This window comes from Harpia harpyja, chromosome 2 (assembly GCF_026419915.1).
Source record: "Harpia harpyja isolate bHarHar1 chromosome 2, bHarHar1 primary haplotype, whole genome shotgun sequence".
Taxonomy (NCBI): domain Eukaryota; kingdom Metazoa; phylum Chordata; class Aves; order Accipitriformes; family Accipitridae; genus Harpia; species Harpia harpyja.
Window position 1 is genome coordinate 79,846,524 of NC_068941.1, and position 25,003 is coordinate 79,871,526.

Genomic DNA, 25,003 nt, shown 5'->3' on the forward strand with positions numbered 1-25,003 from the left:
CTGGATGGAATGATAAAGATAAAAGCAGCAAAAAAAAAAGACCCTGAGAATAAAACAGCGCTTAAGAAACAATTACAAAATATAAAAATTCACTGAGCTAACCATTTCCCCAACCCATTTGGATAACAATTGCAATTAGGAAAACGTTTTCAACTGACAAAAATCTCTTCCTTGCTCTGAAAAATCAAATTAATAATCTAGGAAATTAAGGAAGACATTGCTAAAAAAGACTTCAGTTCACAAAGTATTTAATTTCCTGGTAATGCTGCTGAGAAGTCTCCCTTTTCATCTTTTCTTGACTCTCTTCCAGACATTCAGACTATGAAGGCAGACCTCCTTCTGCAGATCAATTAAAAAAATTGCCTTGCATACACACACGCACACAAATAAAGAAAGAATCACGTTGCTTAAGCATATAGTAACAACATTTTGGCAAATGTTTTTCATGGGACTCTGAAGAGCTGGAAATAAAAGCATCCATGACTTGAAGAGAGAACAGCCATTGCAACTAGAATGTACTAATCAGCATGGCTAAAGAAATCCACAGTATTTGAGCAAAGAGAGATTGCTAGTGCAACGACTGATATTAATGTAAATTTTGCAGTCTGTTAGCCATAAAGAAATTATCATACTTCTAAAAGCCTTTATTACACTATTAAACAGATATTAAAAAACATCAAATGAACCTAAATAAATTTCAGAACAGTACACTATATGACCAACAAAACGCTGTTTCATTCACTCTAAACTAAACAACTGACATTTGCTACATGAACATTGGGCTGTGGGTTTTTTAAAATACAGATTGCCTATAAACCCTAGAAATATTTACTATCATATCCTAAAGATTCTCTTCCAGAAACACTGTATTGCTGAATTTATGAAAGAAAACTCTAAAAATATCTAGATACAAGAATATCTAAGAGATCCTATCACAGAACAGTATTAGAAATTAAAGTCATCTGATACTTCACTAAGTGCCTTCATTTCAGGAATCCAGAAACAAACAGAAAAGCACAGAAATTTGTGAAAACAAGTTGATTAGTGAAAAGCATGTGCTACAGCAATACATCCTCTGCATTTTGCAATACAGATACTTATAACCTGCTACTACTATCTATCATGGTGAAAGTACAAAAGAACATATCTCTAAAAGCCTTTATCCTGTTACGATTTGGCAGATGGAGAGGAAAAACAACAAAGGATTAAAGGAATAAACACACTGATGCTCTAAAAAATCCATTCCTTTTTCTACTCTTATAACAAAGTAAAAATTATGAACTAGCATGGACTGAAATAAACCAGCTAAATGTATAATTATAAGAGAAAAAGCACGACAATGAATGGGTCTGCATAATTTTTTTTTTAATATATAACTGGATCACTCTTTTTCCTTAGGCTAACAGGAAATGTCAAGTGCAAATACATTCCCCTGAAATAACCATCAATCACTGACCAAACTATTGTCTGTCTTTCCCTTCAAATACATTTTTTTTTTTTATTTAATTTTTAACCTGCTTATTTGGCCTTGTGGATGAGCTACCTCCTAATCTACTTGACAAGAAAAGCATTAAAAGCAAAAATCACCAGAGGAGGATTGATATAGCAGCAGTTTGTGAAAATGTCCAAGTGAGAACAGTTTCTGTCTGATAATAAGAAAGGTGTACAAGAAAAGTACAAATGAGAAAATGGAAAATGTTGTACTTCATGTATTAGCAAGACAGAGTGAAGAAGCATATGACACGTTAGACTGCAAATAGAGGGACAGAAAGAACAAAAATGATCAAATACAAGGTGACTTGCACAAATCTAGTTCTTTAAAGACAGAAAGAAGAAGGATGGGCTCTTAGAAGTAATTCTAACTGATAAACAACTTAGGCAGTAGCTCCATATAATATTATTTTCAGCAGCTGTGCTAGCTTAAGGACTTTGCATGTACCTCTGAGCACTCATGTCAGCTCCCAAGTTGCAGCATGGCTGCCCCCTTATCTCCACTAACAATAAACTGTAGTTTACAAAATAAAATAATCCTGTTTCTAACACAGATCCACAGACAGTCATGCCAACACAACTGATGATGCTAACTGCCAACTCCAGCCCGAGTGTGACAGGAACTGTTTTAAGTTGGTACTACCAAAAAAATGCAATGTGAAACTATGATAGTCAATACGATACTCTAACCTGGAGCTTGAGTGCACAGAAGCAAGTTGATAAAACCTTATCAATTATTCAGAACCCAAAGAAACCAAACACCTTTAGAAAACATCTTCAATTAGCTTAAAGAAATTACCAGCTATAGCTTGAGCTGTATCATGCTCTTTCATATTCTAGCACATGCACTTATCAAGTATTATAACCTTTTAACAAATTGTCATACATAACAACCTGAAATTTCCATTTTGCACTACATAGTCTTTGTGTCTCTCTACAGTTAAACATATATTGTCCTTTTATCCAAATATCTGGATATAAGTAATAAAACAATGAGATTCCTGTCCTCTGGTACAACAGTTTTAAAGCTGGAGGAGCAGGAAGGAGGTAGCAAGGAGAGGACACTGGCGGCTCTTGTACTCCAGGAGCTGCAAGGAAGTGGGAGATTTTTGCTAGGTGTTCAAGCATCCTTGACAACGACAAAATACAGGGAGCTGGCAGCAGGAATCCAGAAAGGGGAAAAGAGGAGGAAGAAAAACTGTGAGGCTTAGGCCATCTTCACAACTTCTAGCAAATTTAATCTTTTCATGGAAAACTCGTTACACTTTGTGACCTTAAGGGAAAACTAAAGGGGTTGAATCTTACGGGACAGAGATTTTGGCTGCTGTGTGGAAGAGCAGGAAGAGGGAAAGGTAAAATATATGAAGGGGAGCTATTCTAAAAAGTTTAAAAAAACACTAACTAGCCTGATCATCTACATTTACAGAAGGATGCTTTCAAATGCTTTCAGAACTGTTTCACAATGAAAGCTAATCTCAGAAGATTCACAGGCACGTGAGTGAAATAATTTTTTTAAATGTTTGAGGAAAAAAGCATAAGGAAGTAATTGAATGTCATGAACAAAGTTGTAAGAGCTCTAAAACAAAAATAGTTACTGGTATGTAGTAATTTTGATAGAAATTGTTTCCTCCTCCTGTTGAGGTGGAACAAGTATACTATTCTCCGTCCTGACGGTTTAAGATAATACGAAAGGAGCACAGACATGCTAGAATGGTCACATAGGACCGCTTGCCAGCTGGATTAAAAAAAAGTCATCAGAACCACAGTCTGGGGACTCTTATACAACCCAGCTAAACCACGCTTGCAACAGAAACAACCATCACTACCCAGACAGCAGCTGGCCATCCTACTTCAGAGAGCCAATTCCCCAGGTAAGCACCTCCCTGTACTAAAAAGTCCAATAAATTAGATTCTTTTAACAAAACCTCTGTCTATGAGTGTCTGTGTACAAGTGTCAATTTGAGTACCGATTTCTGATTGCCTCTAAAAAGCGTGTAACAAAAGGAGGCTGCTTATATTCACAGATTTTATCACAGGAAAAAAAAAAGGAACAGCACCATTTAAAAGGCCTCAATTTAAGGAGCTCAACCAATAGAGAATTTGCTACGTTCTATATGTCACAGAGCTTAATCATACTAACTATAAAATCATCAAATTTTAATTTGTCCTACTCCTATTTCCAGCTATTGAAGCTTTTAAAAACTCCCACTGTTTTTAGGTTTGACTCTATGACTTTGTACAGTAAAGTGCATAATAGTTTGGAACCCACATCACAAAAACCTAGAATGGTTTGGGTTGGAAGGGACCTTAAAGATCATCTAGTTCCAACCCCCTGCCATGGGCAGGGACACCTTCCACTAGACCAGGTTGCTCAAAGCCCCATCAGACCTGGTCTTGAACACTTCCAGGGATGGGGCATCCATAACTTCTCTGGGCAACCTTGTTCCAGTGTCTTACCACCCTCATAGTGAAGAACTTCTTCCTTACATCTAATCTAAATCTACCCTCTTTCAGTTTAAAACCATTACCCCTTGTCCTATCACTACACTCCCTGATCAAGAGTCCCTCCCCATCTTTCCTGTAGGCCCCCTTTAGGTACTGGAAGGCTGCTATAAGGTCTGCCCAGAGCCTTCTCTTCTCCAGGCAGAACAACCCCAACTCTTTCAGCCTTTCCTCACAGGAGAGGTGCTCCAGCCCTCTGACCATTTTTGTGGCCCTCCTCTGGACTCACTCCAACAGGTCCATGTCTCTCCTGTGCTGAGGACTCCAGAGCTGGATGCAGTACTGCAGGTGGGGTCTCACCAGAGCAGAGTAGAGGGGCAGAATCACCTCCCTCGACCTGTTGGCCATGCTTCTTTTGATGCAGCCCAGGATACAGTTGGCTTTCTGGGCTGCAAGCGCACATTGATGGGTCATGTTGTGTTTCTCATCAACTAACAGCCCCAAGTCCTTCTCCGCAGGGCTGTTCTCAATCCACTCATTGCCCAGCCTATATTTCTGGTTGGGATTACCCCGACCCATGTGCAGGACCTTGCACTTGGTCTTCTTGAACTTCATGAGCTTCACACAGGATACACAAATCATATCATTTGAAACTTGTGTGGATATTCAAAACATGCCAAATTTACTCTTGGATGTTAAACAGAAGAAGGGTCAGTCTGGAGCGGCAGTTCATCTTTACAAAAAATGCAGGTTTAAGACTTCAGAAAGAAAGTTTCTAATTTAGACCCTTCTGAAAAGGGATGGGAAACAGGGATGCCACAGTAATGCCAATATATTCAGTGCACAAAATCTCAAAAAATACTGGAAGTCTTGGACGTTCATAGAACAAAGCAGTTGATACAAATATTATTCTGTCATCAGTGTTAGTCTCAAATCCTGCTCTGGACCATTTGGCTTAATCTTCCTCTGTTGTCCACTACCATCCCTAAGTGCCCATTCTCCTGACTCAATGCAGAGCAGGCAAGACTGTAGGCCATGACCTGCCTTTACCCCTCATCCTATCAGCCAGCATCACATGCTCCTCCACCCAAAAACTGACAGTGCAGACTTGCAGGACTTGTACAGTGAGGCTCTATGGGGCCTGAGAACAAGACGGATTGAAATATGGGGTATATTGGGTTAGGGCCTCTCGTACCCTGAAAGACAGAAAAGAATCTGGGAGCGAAATGGGAAAAGAGCTTGCTGGGGTCCAGTCCCCTGGACCGTAACAGGAAAAGAAGCAGTAAGTCCTGGGGTAGAGGTAGGCATGCTGATAGAGAGGGCTCCATATCCTATGGAACAAAAAAGAATGAAGTAACACCCTCCAGGCTGCCCTGTGCTGCTGCCATCATCATGGACTGACATCACCTCACAAAACTGGATTAAGTGGGGGAGGGTTAATTAAAAAAGGTCTAGCATCATTCAAACTTTACTGATAGCTTTTTCACAGGCTTTAATTACACTGCAATTCCTGTAATGATTTTTTTTTTTTTTTTGGCACCAGTATGACAAAGGATTCAAATGGTTATTATTCACCATTCCTGGTCAATGGATTTGATCACTTTTAAGAACACCTCTTTACTAATCAGATGATAATGACACATTTCACTGCCTTCTAACCATTACAGTGGCATTTTTAATGGCAGTTAGGCCCATAATATAATCAAGAATGACGTAAAATTTCATGTAAGATCTCTATGCGCTCTGGGAAGACATAGAAAAGAGGATGTCCTGTCACATTGGACATCCAAATAAATGAAATTTATTGTTTGTCTCCTGTACTAAGGATACTAGGCACCTACATTTCAGTACTATCCTAATCCCTTTTCAAACAAAAAAACACACATGTTGATGGTATTAATGAAGATGGAATAGTAAGATCATTTTCTCGGTTTAACTAGATAATAGTATCTTGTATGAGTAGGAAGCCTATTAGTTGAAAATTGCAGAGGAACAGAAAGACCTGAGTACACTAGGGGAAAATGTGGAGAAAATTACAAGTACACACAAAACAATTGGTTCCAAATCATCTTGAACATTAGGTAGGCATTAGCTGGGAACATTAAGTCAGTATGGCCCAATAATCAGTAACAATCAAAAAAGCAAATGAAGAATCATCAGAAAAGCAAAAGAAATCAAGAAATAAGCTTTATGAACACATTGCCTGCCCACACATTTTAAAAACTGCTTACAGTTCTGGTCAACCCATCTCAAAAGTAATGTAGTATAACCAAGGGAGGAAGATTACAATTATGAAAAAACTTTTGTATGGGAGGATACTAAGCTGACTTCTGCTTGGAAAGTGATTGGTGTTGAGTTTTAAAACAAAATGACTAAGAGAAAATAAATAGAGAGTAAGATTATTCAGTATTTCTCATTACAAATATCAGCACGGATGAAATGAAACTATATGTAAAGTACAATTGTAGAATCATAGAATCATAGAATCATTTAGGTTGGAAAAGACCTTCAAGATCATCAAGTCCAACCATTAACCATGCCCCCTAAACCATGCCCTGGAGTACCCTGTCCACTCGCTTTTTGAATACCTCCAGGGATGGTGAATCAACCACTTCCCTGGACAGCCCATTCCAATGTTTGACAACCCTCTCAGTAAAAAAATTATGTACTGTTTTCTTTCCACCCTATTAAACTGCAGAATAAGTCAAGTGATACCAGGAATGCAAAAGTACAACTGAGTTTAAGAAACAACAATTTCAAGAACAAATGTTCACAAAGGTTATTACGCATAATGATGTGGATGGTGTCTCTACCAGAGGAAACCACGTGCTGCTGAAAATTACAAGGATATATTTTTCACTGCTCTTCCAAGGTCTTTCTAAGCAGCTGCTCCTGGCCAGTGTCAAAAATAGGATATTGACCTGGATATCTCATCTGATATATATGGATGTTTTTACTGATGGATTACAAAATAAGTATTAACCATCAATGCTATATGCTATGAAGAAAAGTAAATAATACATGAAGAGGTATTGTATGAACTGTTAACAATAGAGACAGGAAAATGCACACTACAATTACACAAAAGTTTGACCAGGAAGCCAGCATAAAATTTTGGTCACTCAGCTCCAAGAAAGAAGAATTTAAACTAAAATAGTTTCAGAAAAGGGCTACTGAAGTTATCCAGAGAATGAAAACTTTACTTCCCAGAAGAGTAAAAGACTAAGCGCTTTACATCAAACAAAATGAAAGCCAAAAGAGAACATGATTTCTATGCATAAACAAAAAGGTAAACACTGAAGAACCACTTTCACTAAAGGAGACACTAGCAGCAGAAGAAATGGGTATAAGGTAGCCATGACTAGATTTCAGACTGGGATAGAGTTAATTGTCTTCCTAGTAGCTGGTACAGTGCTATGTTTTGAGTTAGGTATGAGAAGAATGTTTAGACACTTCAGGTAAGTTTTAGCAATTCCATATTTATTTTTGTTAATTAAAGACCTTTGTTCCATATTGATCTATTTCTTCTCCAGTGAAGAACTGGTATTTTATAGCTCCTTTTCTTCTCTAAATCTTCTCAACTGCAAGGAATTGGGGTCTATCTTCATACAACTGAAAGCTCAGACAATAATTTTACAATCTCTTATCTCAAAGTTTCTATGTTTAAAACTTAAAATAAAGCCATTTTTCATCATTTCAATTCATTCTGTGCTAATTATTTTTCTCCACACTATTTTCTTCATTGTTTCTTTTTGTTTCTCAAGATGCTACCTTCCCCTGTTACTTTGCAACTCAAAACTATCTCAGAAATATTTAGATGTCTGCATCTCCCCTTAATTGTCATGATGTTAATTGGAGTCCAAACCTACACTTGATCTAGAAAACACATGAATTCAGATGTAATGAAAAATTCTAAATCTCTAGCACATAAATTTGAAATAAGAAAATTTCACAAAGTCAACATTGCTCTACAGACATTTACTGTCTAGATTTTACCTAATTTCTTTTTCAGAGAAAAGCACCCAGCGTTATTTTGGCTTTATATACATTGTTAAAGATGCTACAACTGACCATTTTTTTGAATCATTATTTTAGAAGATTACAATACATAAGAAAAGGCTGCATGAAATTACTAAACATTTCATTGCTTTTCATTTTCTCATAGCAAAATGTATCGGAGGACCCATTTCATATAAATGCCTTTTTGCAGATTAATTCACAATAGCACATTCTCAGATCTAGCTTGGTGTTTGGGATTTCAGTTGAGTTCTCTTTAAGGTATATACGTACATCTCAAATCAGATCAAAGCCTATAATTCCAAAGGTTAACATTAAATTGTACTGCGTAAGAATAGCAATCCAGCTGCCATTAATTCTGCTTTATAAACAGCTGGAGTGGAACAATTTAAGCTAGTGAGCAAACAGAATTGTAGAGGAAAGGGAAAAAAACATGTAATTATACAACAAAAAACAAATATGGGAACCACATAGCTTTGCCAACATTGTCTTTGCATCTAAAATATCTGCCTTTCAGTTAGTTTACCATCCAGTTACCAACATGAAAAACTGCAATTCTTCGATTTGAAGCAAATTACAAAGTTTCGCGGAAAAAAAACTATTCCATTTTTAACTTGAACAGCGTATCTTTTTCAGTAATACTTGCTTTGGAAAAAAAGACAACTGTGAAGTAGTTACAGTTAACTTCTGATCAAAACACAGTAACAATAGTAGTAACCCAGAAAATATATTGGCAAGGAAAGATGCATTAGTGAACCCCACAGTATTGCTTACCTGTCTTGTCTCTTCTACATTTTTACAATATTTTCAGTAGCTTAAGTCATGAAGGTTACAAAGCAGTTGATAGGTTTTTTTGGTTTAAAAAAAAAAAAAATTATTTGCAATACTATTGTCCAGTGAGTCTCAGAGTCACTGAGTTTCTAGTGAAATAGAAATAATAATCTATTAGAATAATTATCCTTTTTTTTCTTCCTCTAAGATCTACAAATCTACAAATCCACACTTTTCACGAGCACAAACAATAATGTGGTCAAGACAGAAGTCTTACAACAAATATGAAGCAGAAAAGGGTTTCTAAAAATCAATACCCAAATTTTTAAAAGGCTTTTTAATTCTTTTTTAATAAATTCGTCACATTCACTTGGAATAAACCTAGTACCCAAACACTAGTTACTAAGCTCAGGTTGTAAAACCTCTTGTGATCTCGGATGTTATACTTGCCTCCACAATATTAAAACAGACTTTCTTTTAAAAAAAGAAAAAAAAAGAGAATGGTGAGAGGTCAATGCCTAGGATTCTGTCCTCATGGAGAGAAAACTCAAAGACTAAACTGACTGTTATGAAGCTTTCGAGTGGAAAAAGGAGTATTTTCCCAGTAAAACTTAATTTAAAACAGTAATGGGTAGATGCATTTTTGGCCATATTAATTTAGTCTAGAGGGAAAGGAATGCTTCCCTGTTCAGCAATTTTTCAAGTCCCTTGCCAATCCTAACATCCCCTGATGTTTTCATACTGCTTATGGTGCTTTTCTTTTGCTTAACCCAAAATCATGCAAAAGGGTGAGTAGGTAAGTGACTGGAACTTAGTGGGATGCTGAAGAAGGTGAAAATAACAATGCAACAGCAAAGGTAGTACAGTGCAGAAGGAATAACAAACAAAAAAGCAGGAATTATTCCATTCCCACTGAAACCATAACCAGACTCTTCATCTGCTAGTCTCATAGGCCTCAGGAGACTATGCACCCCTGCCCAATATCAGTCTTACAGCAATTCAGAAGCTTCTCACCACCACAAATCTTCCTTAGTCGTTCTGAGATTGAAAGTCACCTTACCTTCCACGATCTGCCTTTTCAGTGAATTTCAGCAATATCACCAGGCCTCCCCCTACTTGTTTTAGTCTAAGGCCTACAGAAATCAAGGAGACTCCCCAAAAAGTCTCATAAGATGCTTCAATAGAAATCTGTTCACATGAAACTTTTAAGAAACATGGGAAACGTGAAGTTCAGTACAGGAAATAATTTGAGAGATGCATAGGGCCAGAGATACCCTCCATTAAATCTCAGTCAGAAGAGGTGAAATAGAACAAAGATTTCCCTGATTCAGTTTTCTTACTAACAACAATCATTTTAAAAGCCAAAGATTAAAAACCAAAAAATACAGCAATTGTGAAAGTATGAGTTCAGTAATTTAGGGATAAATTCCTTACAACATTTTAAAGCAAAACAAAAAAAGTATGCTATGCAGTAACATTTAATCAAATTAGGCATTTTAATTTTTTAAACTATTCACATTTATATCGAACTTTAAAATGCTTTGTAGCAGTGTAAAGAATATTAATATTTAAAGTGTTTTTGCCAATTACAAAATTAACCACAATCCTAATTTGTGAGCCGAAAACATCATCGTTAAAGGAACTACAACACTAAAGGGAAAACAATGCTCAGAAAACGTGTTTACTTCCTCGTAACCTGAAGTCTGAAATGCCATACCTATTCCTACCCACAAGAAACACCTCTCAGGTCCAGTTCTTAAAGTGCAGTTTTAAACAGGTATGTTCACTAGCGCTTTCTCACATCTGCTCATGTTCTGTACAATTCACAAATGTTTCATTACTGCAGCTATAAAATCAGGAAAGAGTATATGCTCCTCCAACTAGCACTGTACATTCAGTACATCCTATTTTCCTGAATTACATGCTGTGATCATCACTGTTTAGCTGCACAGCAGTTCTGCTAGATCAGAATTGCATCCAGGAACTCACGTCCTTTCCCCAGTGTCTAATGAAAGCTCCAAGGAAGAGGGTACATAATATGGATGTGCAGAGTCCACCACAAAAAACTATAGCTTTGGTAACCTTTTCTCCCTCTGGTGGCTACCACACATTCCCACTCCTAAGATATATAACCCTTCAGTATTAATGTAAAAGACAAAAAAAACCCCACCTTAATTAAAAAGCAATTTAAGGTCTGCTCTGCCAAATGAAGCATTAGACTCAGCCATAGATTGTAAAAATATGAATGTAATCCCACGTGGCCACTTTATATACTTTATTCCATGACTGGAATGTGTCTGAGCATGCTGTGTAAAATCAGTCCTCACCACTTAAAAAGGTCACAGGAAGCTGAGGATGTACAGTTTTCTAGAACGCAGCATCTAACCCATCTGAATACTGTTTTGGAATAGACAGTCTTACCTCTTCTCTTCACACAAAGCAAAAAGAGAGTCTGAACTTCTGAATATCATTCTCTTATGAAAGCAAATTAGTGCCCTAATATGCAAAAACATAGATTTTCCCTATTTCTGCAGTACCTAAAGAAGCACAGAGGTACATTCATCAGTAATGACATCCCCTGACTATTTTCATTAAAGATTTAAGATGAGAACATAGTACTACTTCATCTTTATGAATTACTCTGAATAATGCTAAGTGCTTGCAACTTATGCTTGGAAATTATTTCAAGACTTTCATGAGCTTTTCTCATCAGTTTCAATAGCCTTCAATAATACTGAAAAACAAAATTAAAATGCAAAAGAGGTTCTGTAGCCTTAATGAGGAGACTAAATGTTGTAGCCATGTAGGAACATTTTAAATGTGTCTTGCAAACAAATTTGTTATTAATCAAAGAACAGAATGCCTATGTTATTAGTAAATAGACTTAAAAGGGAAGATTAATTGAGATACTTAGTGTTGGAACATATATTCTGGTATATGCTGATCTGAGTGACACAGTAGGTGAAATATTATTACTGTTTACCCACATATAGAACGTCTTTCATCTTAAAGAGTAAAATTTTCTATGAGATTTTCATTAGTATATTCTTGACTTCCATGAAATAAATGTTTCAAACATTTCAGAAATGGGTTTTTAGTTTCTAATCTCTGGGAAAAAAAATCTAATCCATATTGCTATCATGGACAACATTGCAGACAAACTTGTTGCAGAGACCCTGAAGGAATTTCAACAGCATCCCATGCAGCTGATCCAGTTCCTAAAGAGCACTTAGGACCAACGTCCATAATGCATCTGCACCGGGTGCTGCATATAAAAAGGACTTTTCCTTGGTCCATCAGCAAACAGATCACGAAGCATGTAGTCTTCAGGGTAGCAGATAGAATTGAATGTTAGGTGGTTTCAGTGGGCAATGTTTTCAAATTAAGTGTTTCTGTTTGGATAATTTCTGTTTGCTTTTTGAAAAGTGTGAATCACCTTGTATTTAAGATCACTTGAAATTTAATACATTATTGTGTGTCTGGAAGACACTGCTGACTGTAGCAGTCACTTCACCTTAAAAATACACTAGTGCATAACTATTATATATACTAGTTTATTTTTTTTTTATTTTCAGCACAAAAAGCATACAAAAGAACATATGTGAAAGTTTTGGCTTTACAGTGCAAGAAAAGCAATAAAAAATAATTTCTTTTTCCACACCAAAACCAAAATGTTCTGAAGTTCTGCATCCTAATCCCCAAAAAGTCTATGCCTGAGTGTCACACCAATGCAAAGATTTTGTTTATAACAATATGAAACAACTAATGAATCTCCACTGCCATCCACCTGAGCAGCAGTTGGATGTTTTTAATCAGGCAAAAAACCCCCACTTTTTCAAAAACAGATTTGGATAGCATGATGGACACTTGAATTTGAAGTATAAGGTTCTGTCTTTCCCTGGAGTCAGCAAATATTTTAGATACAACTCTGCTACTAACTGTCTTAGTCTAGGACCAATGACCTCCACTTTACTAGAATCCCAGTTATCAACAACAGACTCCCATGAGATTAGTTCCCTCAACAGCAAAATGTGTATGTGACAAAGGGAACAGTACGTAATTATGTTGGATACCCCTCCCACGCTTCTTTTTTTAAATCTTCTCACTTTGGTTTATAGAAGCCTAATAGTAGACAAAACAAGTAGATGAAGCAGTAATTTGGAATAAAATTTGAATTACAGCTTACTGGCAGAATGTTAGATTTGTGACCTAATAGTGGACACTATAATCACATCGACTATCCTTTGATGTAGGTTTAACGCTATTTCCTGGAGGGAATTTTTATAGTAAAATTGTCTTATTCAGTTAAAGAGTACAACACAAGTTTTCGACTAATGATTAGACTACATCTCTATAAAAATAGATATCACTAAAATAATAACATTTGCAAGCCAGCCTTCTATAAAAAAGGAACCAGACTGAAGATCCAGACTGTTTCCATTCTTTTGCTGCTGGAGGTCAGAAGGAACTGAAGTTGCTAGAATGTCATGTCTCCTTTTATTGCAATGCCACTGCAACATTTGGAAACAATGAAGAGACAAGAAGAAATGTGAGAAAGCTCTAACAGACAACACTTCCAGCAGAAGTACAATTCCAGAGCTGCACTCAATTAAACAGGAATATGCAAAGCCTCTGCAAAGGAGAAAGAACCATATTATTTTCTTCATCTGAAATTCCGTAAAAGATATAATACATGTTTAAATATTAGTATGCAAATATCATGGTGTAAAAATACCATAGGCTGTTGGGCTTGGGGTTTTTTGTTGTTTTTCAGGAACCAGTATCGACATATTCTTACCTTTTTATCTTCTTTAGACTTCCTAATACTGTGCTGAGGGCCAAATTTGTTCTGCATGCAAAACATCTTCTTAGACCATTCATTTTTATGAGATTTTAACTGTGGCTGACCAAAGCTGCCATCAACTCTGTATCTGTCAGCTGGAATCTTATTCATTGGCGGGGGAAGAGTTCCACAGTTAACACTTGACCAGCCGTCCGTAGAATCAGTGTACGACTCCTGGTCACTAGCATTTCCATGCTGCCATTCTTGTAAAACATGCACAGGCAACCACCTTTGATTGCCTATGCCTGCAGTGTTTTTCTTTGATGGGGGTACTGAATTTCGGGAGGAAACCAGTGGAACTTCAATACGAGCAGAAGGACTTAAGTGTTTGCTCACATTTTGGGACTTATCATTCTGAATTACTTCTAAAGGAATGTTTCCTTCTTGTTCATGACAGAAGCCATTCCAATGGGAAGCAGGCTGATTTTGTCCCCTTCCTACTGGATTTTCCCATATGCTGTTAGGAATATGTTTACTCGGATTGCTCCCTAAATCAACCACCAGAACTCTATTATTCTTTTCTTCTTGGTTAAAATTTCCAATTCCACTATCACTGTTACTGCTTGTACTATTATTCTGATGAGCATCTGCATCACCATCAAGAAAAGCCCTCGCACGCATTCCCTCAATCAATTCCCCCATATCCCTATACAGGACAGAAATAAACTGAAGAACAGGTAGAGATGATGTTGGAAACTCTAGACAGCCATTTGTGTCTGGATCTGCTGTACATTCCAGTCCAAAACGTCTTGCTATGCCCTGGTGAATTTTGTGATGAAATAATTCAGGATCCACCATAAAAACATGGCAAGATGTCCTCAGAAACCCTTCATCTTCCTGAGCCAAGCTTGCATCATCATTTGTCTGCATTGTAACTAGTCCAAAGAATCTTCTATCATCCGGGCAAACAGCACTGAATGCCAGTTTCTCTGCAGGATATTCTGCCACTACACCTGACTTGTCACTGCAGAGCTGAATACAGTCATGCATTATCTTCATCATCACTAGTGAATGGATTTTTTGTTCTGCCCGCAGACGTCTCATGCATCCACGAATAGCCTGCAAACTCTCATTTTCCAAATTCGAGGTTGTTGAAGGAAGTTCAATTGAGCCTAGGTAACCTACAATCATGGCAACATTTAAAATGCTTGCATCTAATCCAAAGTCTTCAGCACTCTCCAGTCCAATTCTAAAAACTGAATCATCATTCAGGACTTTGGGTATTTCTTCCTTTGACAGTAGGTTTGGATTGCTTACACTTTCACTGCCAGTTTCAAATTTAATAGCAGCAGAAATTGAAAACGATCTTTGTTTTGGTGCAGAATTATCCAAGTTACCAGCACAAAGAGTAGGATTCTCAAAAATCATGTTGAAAATGCCACCAGACTGCACTTCTTCAACAACTTTCTCTGCTCTGTTTATACCCAGAGCTTTAGAGTCAGGTTTGGGTTTCAGCCACCCCTTCCCATCATAAAAACCAACTTCTTCATCACTTGAACATGAATCTATATGACTAATCCCTTCAGCAATGACCATGTGCAGGACTCCAGAACATTTTCCTATAAGTTTCACTACATCTTCATGAGAGGCTTTTTTCACATTGATTTCATTAACTGCAAATATCTGATCTCCTGCTTTAAGTCCAACATAATCTGCAGGGCTTCCTTTCATAACACAACTAAGAACACAAGGAGCTTGTCCAGAAAGGGTAAACCCATAACCTGCTCTTCCTCTAGCAACTTCCACACTTCTTATCCGAGGAGGAGCATGCATGTTGAGTCGACGTTTGACTGTTTCCCCTGGTCTATACATCTTGGTTTTTTTCCCTGAAGTAGGAAAACTTCTAATTAGTCCAGTTTTTTGTCATGTTTCAAGAGTATCACTCCTTCACCTGATGAAGCTCTAAAGAAAGAAAAAAAAAAAAACAAAACACATTTTCATTCTCTATCATATTTCAGGTTTTTTAGTACCCAGTATTCCCTTTACTGTTCAGAAATATTGCTAGTGAACTCTGCTAGAGAATTAACACCACACTCGAAACAGTTTGAAAAGAACAGGTACCACAGTCTTCATTTTACTGATGAGAAAGCAGTAGCAACTGCAAATAAAGTGGCTGTCCAAAATGACAAAATGGCAAAGCAAAGAACAGAATCTAACTCTTCTGATGTACAGCTGATGTTTTTATACCACAGTATGTTACATCTTCCCCAACTCCACCACGTTACCTACTATTCAGTTAACTTCTGGCTTACTGAACCATTGCAATACCACCACATTCTACAGCACAGTTAAAACCCTGGATGAAGCTCATCTATCCTTTCCCAGCAACATAAAAATTAGAGCTCAGTGTATCTACTCAGCTATAGCCCACCCCCGCTTTATATTCAATGTACAGAAACAGGTACCAAAGGTATCCACGTAAAACAGGTTAAAGAAATTACCCCTGCAGTCGCCTGTATCTCTCCACTGACTGGCTGTAAAGGCAGCTTAAAATAAATATCTCAAACTTCAACTTTTGCCCATACATTTCACTTATGTATGCAACAGCAAATGGGCGTTCAATCATGTATTAGATCAAAGGGACCCAAAATCAGATTTACTGTTACATCAATCAATTTAATCTACTGAAAAATAATTTGTCAGAAAGCAAACACATAAAAAAAAAATGCATTTCAGTCAGTCATTCCAACAGCCATGTGTTTTAGTTTAGCTTAAAAATTCAAAAAAAAGAGGAAAAAAGAAGGAACTCCACATGCTGCCAGTATTAATCTAGTCATGACTTTACAATTAAGATAAAGCAGCTTTATATGAACAGCAAGAAATAGCAGATTTAATTACATTCTGGTGTTGACATTGGAGTCTGGATGTCTTGTTCTAATTATACTCAGGTAAATTCCATTGTTTTAGAGAGGTTTCCTCCACTAAGCAGGTTAAAATGCAGAAAAAGTGTTTTAACACAAGGAATAGAAATGACAACTTGTTCAACTTTTGAAACTATCCCCTTGTTGCATGATATGAACTCTTACTTCCACACGTCTGGAGGATGACTGAAATAACTGGAGGACTACAGCTACATAAAATTGCAATAAACTCGGTCTGGGCAAGTGAGAACTAATCTGAAAATAATTACTGCCCTGAGCTGGTCCACAGCCTTATTCATAACTCAGTCACAATGTAACATGCTTAAAAATGTATAAGGTACTCAAAATCAAGTATCTTGTATATGTGGGCAACATTTTAGATAAATAGATACACATTAAAAAATATACATACACACACACATTTATTTATTGTATCTAAAGTGTTAAATTAAGTGGTGTTCAACCCACTACTTGCATGGAAGAAAAATGACCAAGAAATCCTTCTGACATTGCTCTCAGCTACAGAAATAACAAAAAACCCCACTCAAAACATGATGCAATCCACAGCACACTACTTTCACAGTATTTCTGCCTGGGACAGAACAAACAGAAAGGCCAAGTTCCACAAAAAAAAGAAAACCAAAACCACTAAAATACAATTTAGGATCAAAGTCTTAACTACTTAACTACATCTGAGTTGTTTGATTACCAAATTTTAAAAAAACACTGTTGTTTCTTGAATATTCTGCTAAATACTCAACTACAGGATGTGATTTCCTTAGGACCCTTCCAAATTCTAAATAGGACAGCCTTCAAGATACTAGAAGACATTCACTTGACTTTACTTTTGGGTTTTAGTTTGTATTTTTTTGAACAAAAGGACATCAGATTTTTGTCTCCATGGTGCAGCTGTGACTGTTCAATGTAGTATGGTTTTTGCAAATTGTTTTAATATAGCAATTATCTAGCTTCAGTAACAACAGTTCCCCTATAATTTAAGAAAATAACTTCACTTTAAGAAGTAATGAAACTTCACACTTAACCTTTGAATGGAAATCATAACGTAAGAAATGCTTTGCAAACATTTAACCAATCTCACACGTTGCTGTAAAAGACCCCTGTCAACTTGCATCATCTCGTGCCTTAAACATAGATTGACCTCTTCCTGAGGAGGCTAAACTTGTGAACCAAGAGATCACTGTGCATTCAGCTATCTCTAATTAGGTCTGGTACTTTCTGAGAATAATCATTAAACATTTCAAGATATAGTTCTCCAACCAAAGAAAACCAAACAAATGCCGAACAGTAAATAAAAACCTACTATCTAGGAGCATGAGTATATACATGTTTTAATTTGCCTTACAGTGAATATTTCAATTCCCAATTGTCTGGAGAATAGCCTAATGTGTCTCTTGGGTACCCTCCAAAACTGTGGTGCTTACCTGGTCAACATAAAGCACTATAGTATCTGGCACCTAAAAGTGTGCTACTAGCTTGCAAGAGGAAAGGAAACAATTAAAAGAGTATTAGATTATAAATAACTTGACTAAAAAAATATATAATAAAAAGCCGTAGTTACAAAAAAATTAAGATTCAATATTGTAACGTTGAAGTGGCTGATAAGAAAAACAGATTTTTCCAGCTATCTTTCTAAACCTATAAAAAAATACCCTAAATGCAACTATAAAAAACCACACAATGAAAACCTAGTTAGGCTGCTCTTGGGAAGAAGCAAACCCCAGTGCTGTCTTACCTCATGATTTCACATTTGCTATGAGAGGATTCCTTTTAACTCTATTCACAAGACAATTTATCTATTTGTCTTCCTAACCTATGCCCCTTACACATCAAGCGTTTATTCCAGATGATAACCACTGATAAGGGAACATCATTCCAAAACCTGACCATTGTAAAAACAAAACAGCAGGCTGCTAATATATTACTTTTCTCTAATGACGAAGTTCCACAGGTGTGAAGACTTCCAGCTATTAAAATATTTGTGTAATTTTGTGAGTGTAAAGTTCGGAAGTAATTCAACATTAAAGGTTTTTTTGCTATTAATGTGTATATACACTATAAAAACCAAATAAAAACCTGTATTACATTACTGGAAAAGCCATCTCTTCCCTCCCGCAGTAGCTGAATATTATTGTGCATTTTTTGTGCCCATTACACCCATGACAAATAACAACTCACTAAATTTATCTAGGAAACTTCAAGACAAAAGCCAAATGTAGCTCTTCTGCAAGAACCCTCAGCATTCAAATATGTATTACTGCAACAATGGCATGACAGGCGAATGGAAAAATTATGAAAATAGTGTTTCTCATAACCAGAGAGATTCCAACAGAGAGTATTTGAGTTATAAACTGTTAACAAATTAGTTCAAAACTAAATTATCAAATTATCTAATTGCCTAAGTTTTAATTTTCTTTGCAGATTTGAAACCTGGAGCTAAAGAGGTATGGCACAAAAATGTCACAAACTTCCACAGTTTCAAAGCAATCATATGTCTGAACATCCTTTTCCTGCAATAAATTACAAAATGTGCACTGTATGCAGTGAAAAAAAGACATCGTTTTAGTTGCACTGATATAAAGCTTTGTAGGTGTCTGCATGTTTACTAAAACATGAAATTGTTAGTAAACTATAGTGAACCTGTGATAACTGTGACGCATAACCAAAGAAAATTGAGCTGTTGATTTTCAGTTCAAATACTGAAGCTTACTGAGCCTACCAATAATATGCTACTGTAACTACTTCTAATAATTATAGCACTGAATTTTATTAATTTGATAGCATAATTACATTCAGTCATATACAGTATGTCAGAAGAAGTTACACCACAATACTACACATGGCCAAGCCTACTTTGACTTTCTGCTATCACTAAGTATGATAAAGTAAGTCTTAAAGAAAAAAGTCTGTACAAAAGATATCAGTGAGTATTAGTCAGGAGGATATGTGCATTTTATAGGTGAAAACAGGCCTATAAAAGCAGAATAATTTGTAATACATAGTAACTAAATCCTAAGCAAGTAATATAGTTTTGTGACATTTCAATATACTTATTAAAAACACTGAAAATATAAAATTCCTACTATCATTTGAAGAACACTGCAAACATAAAATTAATACTATTATTTCAGAAAGTTCATCAAAATTTGTACCAACACAACTTAGTAATATGACACAGAACAAATATAGTTTAATAACTACAAAATATTTCACAGGACATTTCAGACAGAAACACTAATATATACAAATTAAGAATTGTTCAAGTATGTGAAATAACATAATTTGCCCATATACATCAGCTTTGTGACAGAACCGCAAAACAAAAAGAAACATTTGAGTTTTCTCCCAGCATACATTCTGGTCTACCATTTCAATCAATTATTTTGGGGGTATAAAACACCAAAAATACCAGTTACAGTTGAATTGTACATTATCCCACAAACACTGCATTTCTTTATGTAACATTTTTACATATCCATGCTAGCTTTTCATGTCATTTTCAAACCCTCTACTCCAAAGAAAATAATACTTATTTGCTTACTTTCAAGGGGGAGAGGTGGTTTGTTTCCTGCTTCTGCTCTTGTTAACTCATAGCAACAAAAAGAGCAAACAGAAACAGGAGGCACATTCCTGTTATAGTCTATGTTAGACTATAACCTTAACAGTTAGAGGGCAGTGAGGGAGCATGTGAAGTTTAAGACTATAAAACTGACCACCAGTTCATTTTGGAAAGCCTTTGGAAATGAGCTGATACTCAGCACTACAGGATCCATGTTAATGTGGTGGCTTCTTTTTTTTTTTTTTTTTTGAAAAGCAGAGAACTGGTTGGCTTCATCTTGTTTTTCAATAGTGAGACAGTGAGAGGATGAAGCATCCAAAGTGGAAGCGCATAGAGGAGAGAGACTGTTCCCTCATCCCTCACACAGGTCTTGAAGTACTGAAAAAGACTCTTCAGCATGGGTGTCACTCATTAAGGCAGAACTGACTTTCACAAATGATGCCACTACAAAGCTCAAATGAAGTTATAAAATTTGAATTCCACTCACTATTCAAATGCGGTACATGTTTATAGACAAGTTACACGAGAAATGTAACAGCAAAACCTGCAAAGACAGCTACTAGTTGTTTCAGAACTTGGGCGGGACAGTGTGTTAATAAAATAAAAAAGTCTTATCAGCATTTCACAATTGGCAAAACATACCATTATGTTTCCTGTATAAGCAGCAACTGCTTTGCCAGAAAACAATTAGGTGTACCTAGTGCGATCATTCAAAAAGTACTGACTTTAATTAGTAACAGCAGGCTAAAAAACGGTTGTTAATAAAAACTCTTCTCAACACTGAAGCCAGCATACAAAGCGTAAAGAACACAAATAGGACATTTGCTGTTTTGTCCAACAAGACTCCTGCGATGAAGCACAAAGTTTTCTAAAGCTATTGTATAAACAGTCATGTGTTTACAATTCAGATTAATTTATTTGTTGTATTTAAGAAGGTGAAAAGGTTTTGTTGGTAGTTAGGCGTTTTTTCCCCCCCTTCTTTTCTTGCAAATACATTCCAAAACTGTTGGGACGCCACGAAAAAGGGCAGCACTTCAGACCAAAGCAGCGACACGCGAGATCTGCTCAGGAATAAAAGCGGTCGGGAAAAAGGCTTGGGATGGTTTGCACTCACGGCGCTTCCACGGACAGGCGAGAGCCAGGGGCGGGGGGGTGGGCAGGGCACGTCTGACTCCCGGCGCAACGCTGCGCAAGCCGCTCGAAAAGTTACGCCGCCGGCTTCTCCGGCGGCACCGGCGACCCGGCTGCAGCCCACCTCCCGGGGAGGGCTCCTGCCCCGCCGGGCACAGCGGGGCGCGGGAGCATCCCGCCGGCGCTGGGCGGAGCCGGCAGGCCGCGGAGCGGAGCAGAGCGGAGGTGGCGGGCGGCGGGTCCGCGCCGCCGCCGCCGCCGCCCGCCTCGAGCAACGGTCCGCGGGGTTACACATTAACCGCCCCGCGGGGCCGCCGCTTCCCAGGAGGGTGGAGCTGCGGGGAGGCACCTGAGCCCGCAGGGAGGGTTTGAAAAATCAAGCGGTAAAAAGACGGGAGGGCAAGGAGTACCCGCGGCGCGCACACGCACGCACAGACACACGCCCCGGCCCGGCGCTGCCCGCCGGGGGTCGCGGGCAGCGCCGCAGCCCGAGGGGCGCGCAGAGGGGGCGGCGCGGGCGCTGCCCTCCCCCTCCGCTCCCTCCGCCGCGCTCCCCTCCCCCCCCGGGCTCCCCTCACGCCGCCCGTGGGCTGCCTCCCTTCTCCCACCACACCCCGAGCGGGGTCCCGGGCCAGGCGCTCGGCGGCGAGGGGGATGGGAGAGCCGGGCGGGCGGGCAGGGGGGGGGCGGTCCCCCGCTCGGACCCACTCACCTCCGTCCCCCAGGACTCCGGCTACTCTACTGAGGCACCAGCTCCCCCCGGTCACCGAGGAGACGGGCGCCGGGCTCCGCCACACAGCGCTGCGGCCACTGGCTGCGAGGAGCTGTCAGTCACCGCACTCACCCGGCAGGGGTGGCGGTCGGGTTCCCGGACAGAGAAAGGGGAGAGACAATACCCAGCGCCGAAAAACTACAGCTCCCGGCGTGCCCTGCGAGGGGCCCGCTCCCTCCGGCCGTGGGGAGCGGGCCGCGCGGGGCATGCCGGGCCACGTAGTTCCTTCGTCTCCCCGAGCCGCCGAGCCGGGGCGCGGTGGGCAGTGGGCGCCCCGCCCCCTCGCCTCCAGCGGGGAGCGGAGTGCGCAGGCGCGGGCTGCCGGCGCCCTTTCGAACGGGGCTTCGCCGGCGCCCGGCGAGGCTGAGGCGGGAGGGAGGGACGGCCCCGCGGCCGAAACCGGGGCGAGGGGAGGAATTAAATGATCAATACCGCACGGCGGGGACAACTTGTTCGGTCCTCTCGGAGCCGGGAGGACAAAGTAGAGCCAGTCCCCGTATAAACAGCACAACGACGTTAGCTGGGGGGGGGGGAGACTGGTTAGAATAACCTGCAGCTCTGAAGTGGCGCTGAGGAGAAGGGGCAGGTTGGTCAGGGAGGACAGGGCGGGAGGCGTTCAGAGGTGCATCAAACAGGTGTGCCGTGCCTCGAAGCCCAGGAAGAAAGTGAGACAGACCTTACAAGGTAAAGGGAAAAGTGGGAGGGAGCAGGGTGGCACTAGGTTCAACCATTAAGCCATCCCATGAGGGTGAGGAGGTAGGTGAGGCATTTCATAGTAATTAAGCATCCAAAGGGCAAGAGTATGTGCAAAGGGGAAGTTTTGCCACCCAGGTGGAGCAGGGCACAGGCAACAAGTTCTCAAAGTACACGGGAGACAGCTGTTTATTTCAAAAGGGCAATACTAGAAAACCTTACTTTAAGTAGGAGGAATAGGAAGAGGGGAAGATGGTACACATAAAAGTGAACATCGGTTAAGAGATTCTTGAGGAATATAGGGTCCAGAAAAAAGGGAAGGATTAACCAAAGGTGTTTGACTTTCCTACAGAACCTGAAAAGATTTTGTGATCTTTGCAGAAGATTGTGATCTTTAGCTCTTAACAAGGACTTGTAGAAATCCTTTGTATGTGGGGGATTTCTTCATTTTGATGTCTGTCTCTATGCACTGGAAACCTGAACTGGAACTGAACCTACCAGCCACAAGGTGAAGGAGAATGCTTGCCTTTTCTTTCTGGGTTGGGTTTTGGGTTTTTTTTCCCCAGTCTCCAGAGCAGGATATCTATCCCACAACTCACTGTTACTGTTATGTCTGTAAGATAACTTTTAAATTTTAAAACTGTGGCTTGATGGTTTAACTCCAGTATTTGTCTAATTTTTACGCAGTCTAGGAAATTGTTTCTTATTATCTCCTTCCCTTTCTGAAATGCTTACAGTATACTGGATTCTTCAGGAAAAACAAAAACACAGGCCAAAAGAAAAAGCTCTTTGGAAAAATAGAGGATCCTGCTTCTCTACTCTGACCTCTGTCTTCTCATTCTGCTGGGTTTTTTCTTTGTCAGTCCATCCCAAGGAGATTTCTCCCAACATGAAACATTTCAGATCAACTTAGATCCCAGTTTTGTTCTCTGTCTCACCAGGCTTTATGGGAAAAGCTGGAGGGGAAAATAACTGAATAAAATAAGCATTATTTCTTTTCCTCATCCTCACAGAGACACCTTGGCAGATCAGTGTAAAATTACAAGATGATAGACCTCCTAACTTCTCCAGACATACTGTGTCCTATAAAAGTAATTATTGATCCTTTAGGAAGGCTAAAGATTCAAAATGTAAAGAAGAAAATTGATGGATTGTTTTTAAACCTCACATGGTTGATTCTTTCAGGTGTGGTACAATAATTTAAAAAAATACTGTAGAGATCTAAATTTGGCCAAACAAGCGATAGCTCTTTATCCCTTTGACTGGGGAGATATCACAGGGGCAAGAACTGCATTCCACAAAAAAAAAAGTGGTGTTTTGGGTTGCCATCCCTTAACAGCCCGATTATTTCTAGCTTCCATATGAGGTTGTCAAGACTACATGTCTTTTGCCACTATTTCTGTTGCCCGTGCTACCCCAACAGTTCTAGCACTGAGTTGCGCTACCTCCTTCCCTACACAGGGGAAGATTGGTCAACCACGTATTTCAAACAGTCTGACCTTGTAAACACCTGTAACAGACGAAAAATCTCTTTGAAAGTGACAAGTAGTAAAGTAGAATTGTAACTCTTCCACAGAGGTACCTGCAGGTCTCCTATTGAGTTTATGGGGTTAATAAAAAGAAATTATGCTTTATTTTGTTTCAAAGAGGAGGGATGCAAAGAAGTGGCATCAGCATCTACTAACTATAAAATAATTACTCCATGGCAGTCTCAGATATTACCTCTTCCACAGACACTGAACCTGTTCTATTTGTGATAGCCAACAGAACTGATTGGACTTTAAGACAGGAGTATGTAATCAGTCTGACTTCACAGAAGGGTTTTCTGTAGTAGAGCAAAATTTCCTACATGAGTATTGCTCAGCAAGGAAGAAGTGAACGCTGAAGACTGACATGGAAACAGGTGTGCTCACACAGCCTACTTGCAGTCAGAAATATCCAACTCACTGTGAGTTAATTTAGTGCTTTTGTTCAGTGTTTTTGGAAATGGTGATTAAGACTTCATGTTAGAATCCAGAACACAGTGATTAATGGCCCCTCAAAAAATCCATGCAAGGTCTCAGCTGTAACTTTTCTTACTGTTTTCACCACTGTTGGAGACAATAAAGGAAGAAAGGCTGTGAAACAAAGTGATAAGGATTTGTGGCTTTGGGGCTGTAAAAGCTTTGGCTTATAAGCCTAAGTAGCTTAATGTTGGGTGTACAGACATCTCAATCACACTGAGGGTGGCTGTCACAAAACAGCTTGTCAGATTTCATCTGGCGAGGTTTACAATGCATCCTGTAATGAAGTGTGATTACTGCTGTCACAAACACCAGATGAGAAGTCACAAAATAAACTTAGTCCAGCATCTGATGCAAAGTCTATGGTTCTAATTATCGTTGTTTAATTACCTTGGTTAAAGG

At 39.0% G+C, this 25,003-nt stretch overlaps 1 protein-coding gene across 2 annotated transcripts in view; it reads right to left on the reverse strand.

The window, feature by feature from the left end:
* RGS12 (regulator of G protein signaling 12) overlaps positions 1-22,038 on the reverse strand; it is a 90,510-nt gene extending 68,472 nt beyond the window's left edge. For both annotated transcript variants that reach the window (XM_052780597.1, XM_052780598.1), the window contains exons 1-2: positions 21,846-22,038; positions 13,520-15,466 (exon numbers count right to left, since the gene is read on the reverse strand). In XM_052780597.1, coding sequence (XP_052636557.1) covers positions 13,520-15,376 — 1,857 coding nt within the window. In that variant the 5' untranslated portion in view covers positions 15,377-15,466; positions 21,846-22,038. The remainder of the gene's footprint in view (positions 1-13,519; positions 15,467-21,845) is intronic.
* Positions 22,039-25,003: the final 2,965 nt, after the last annotated feature.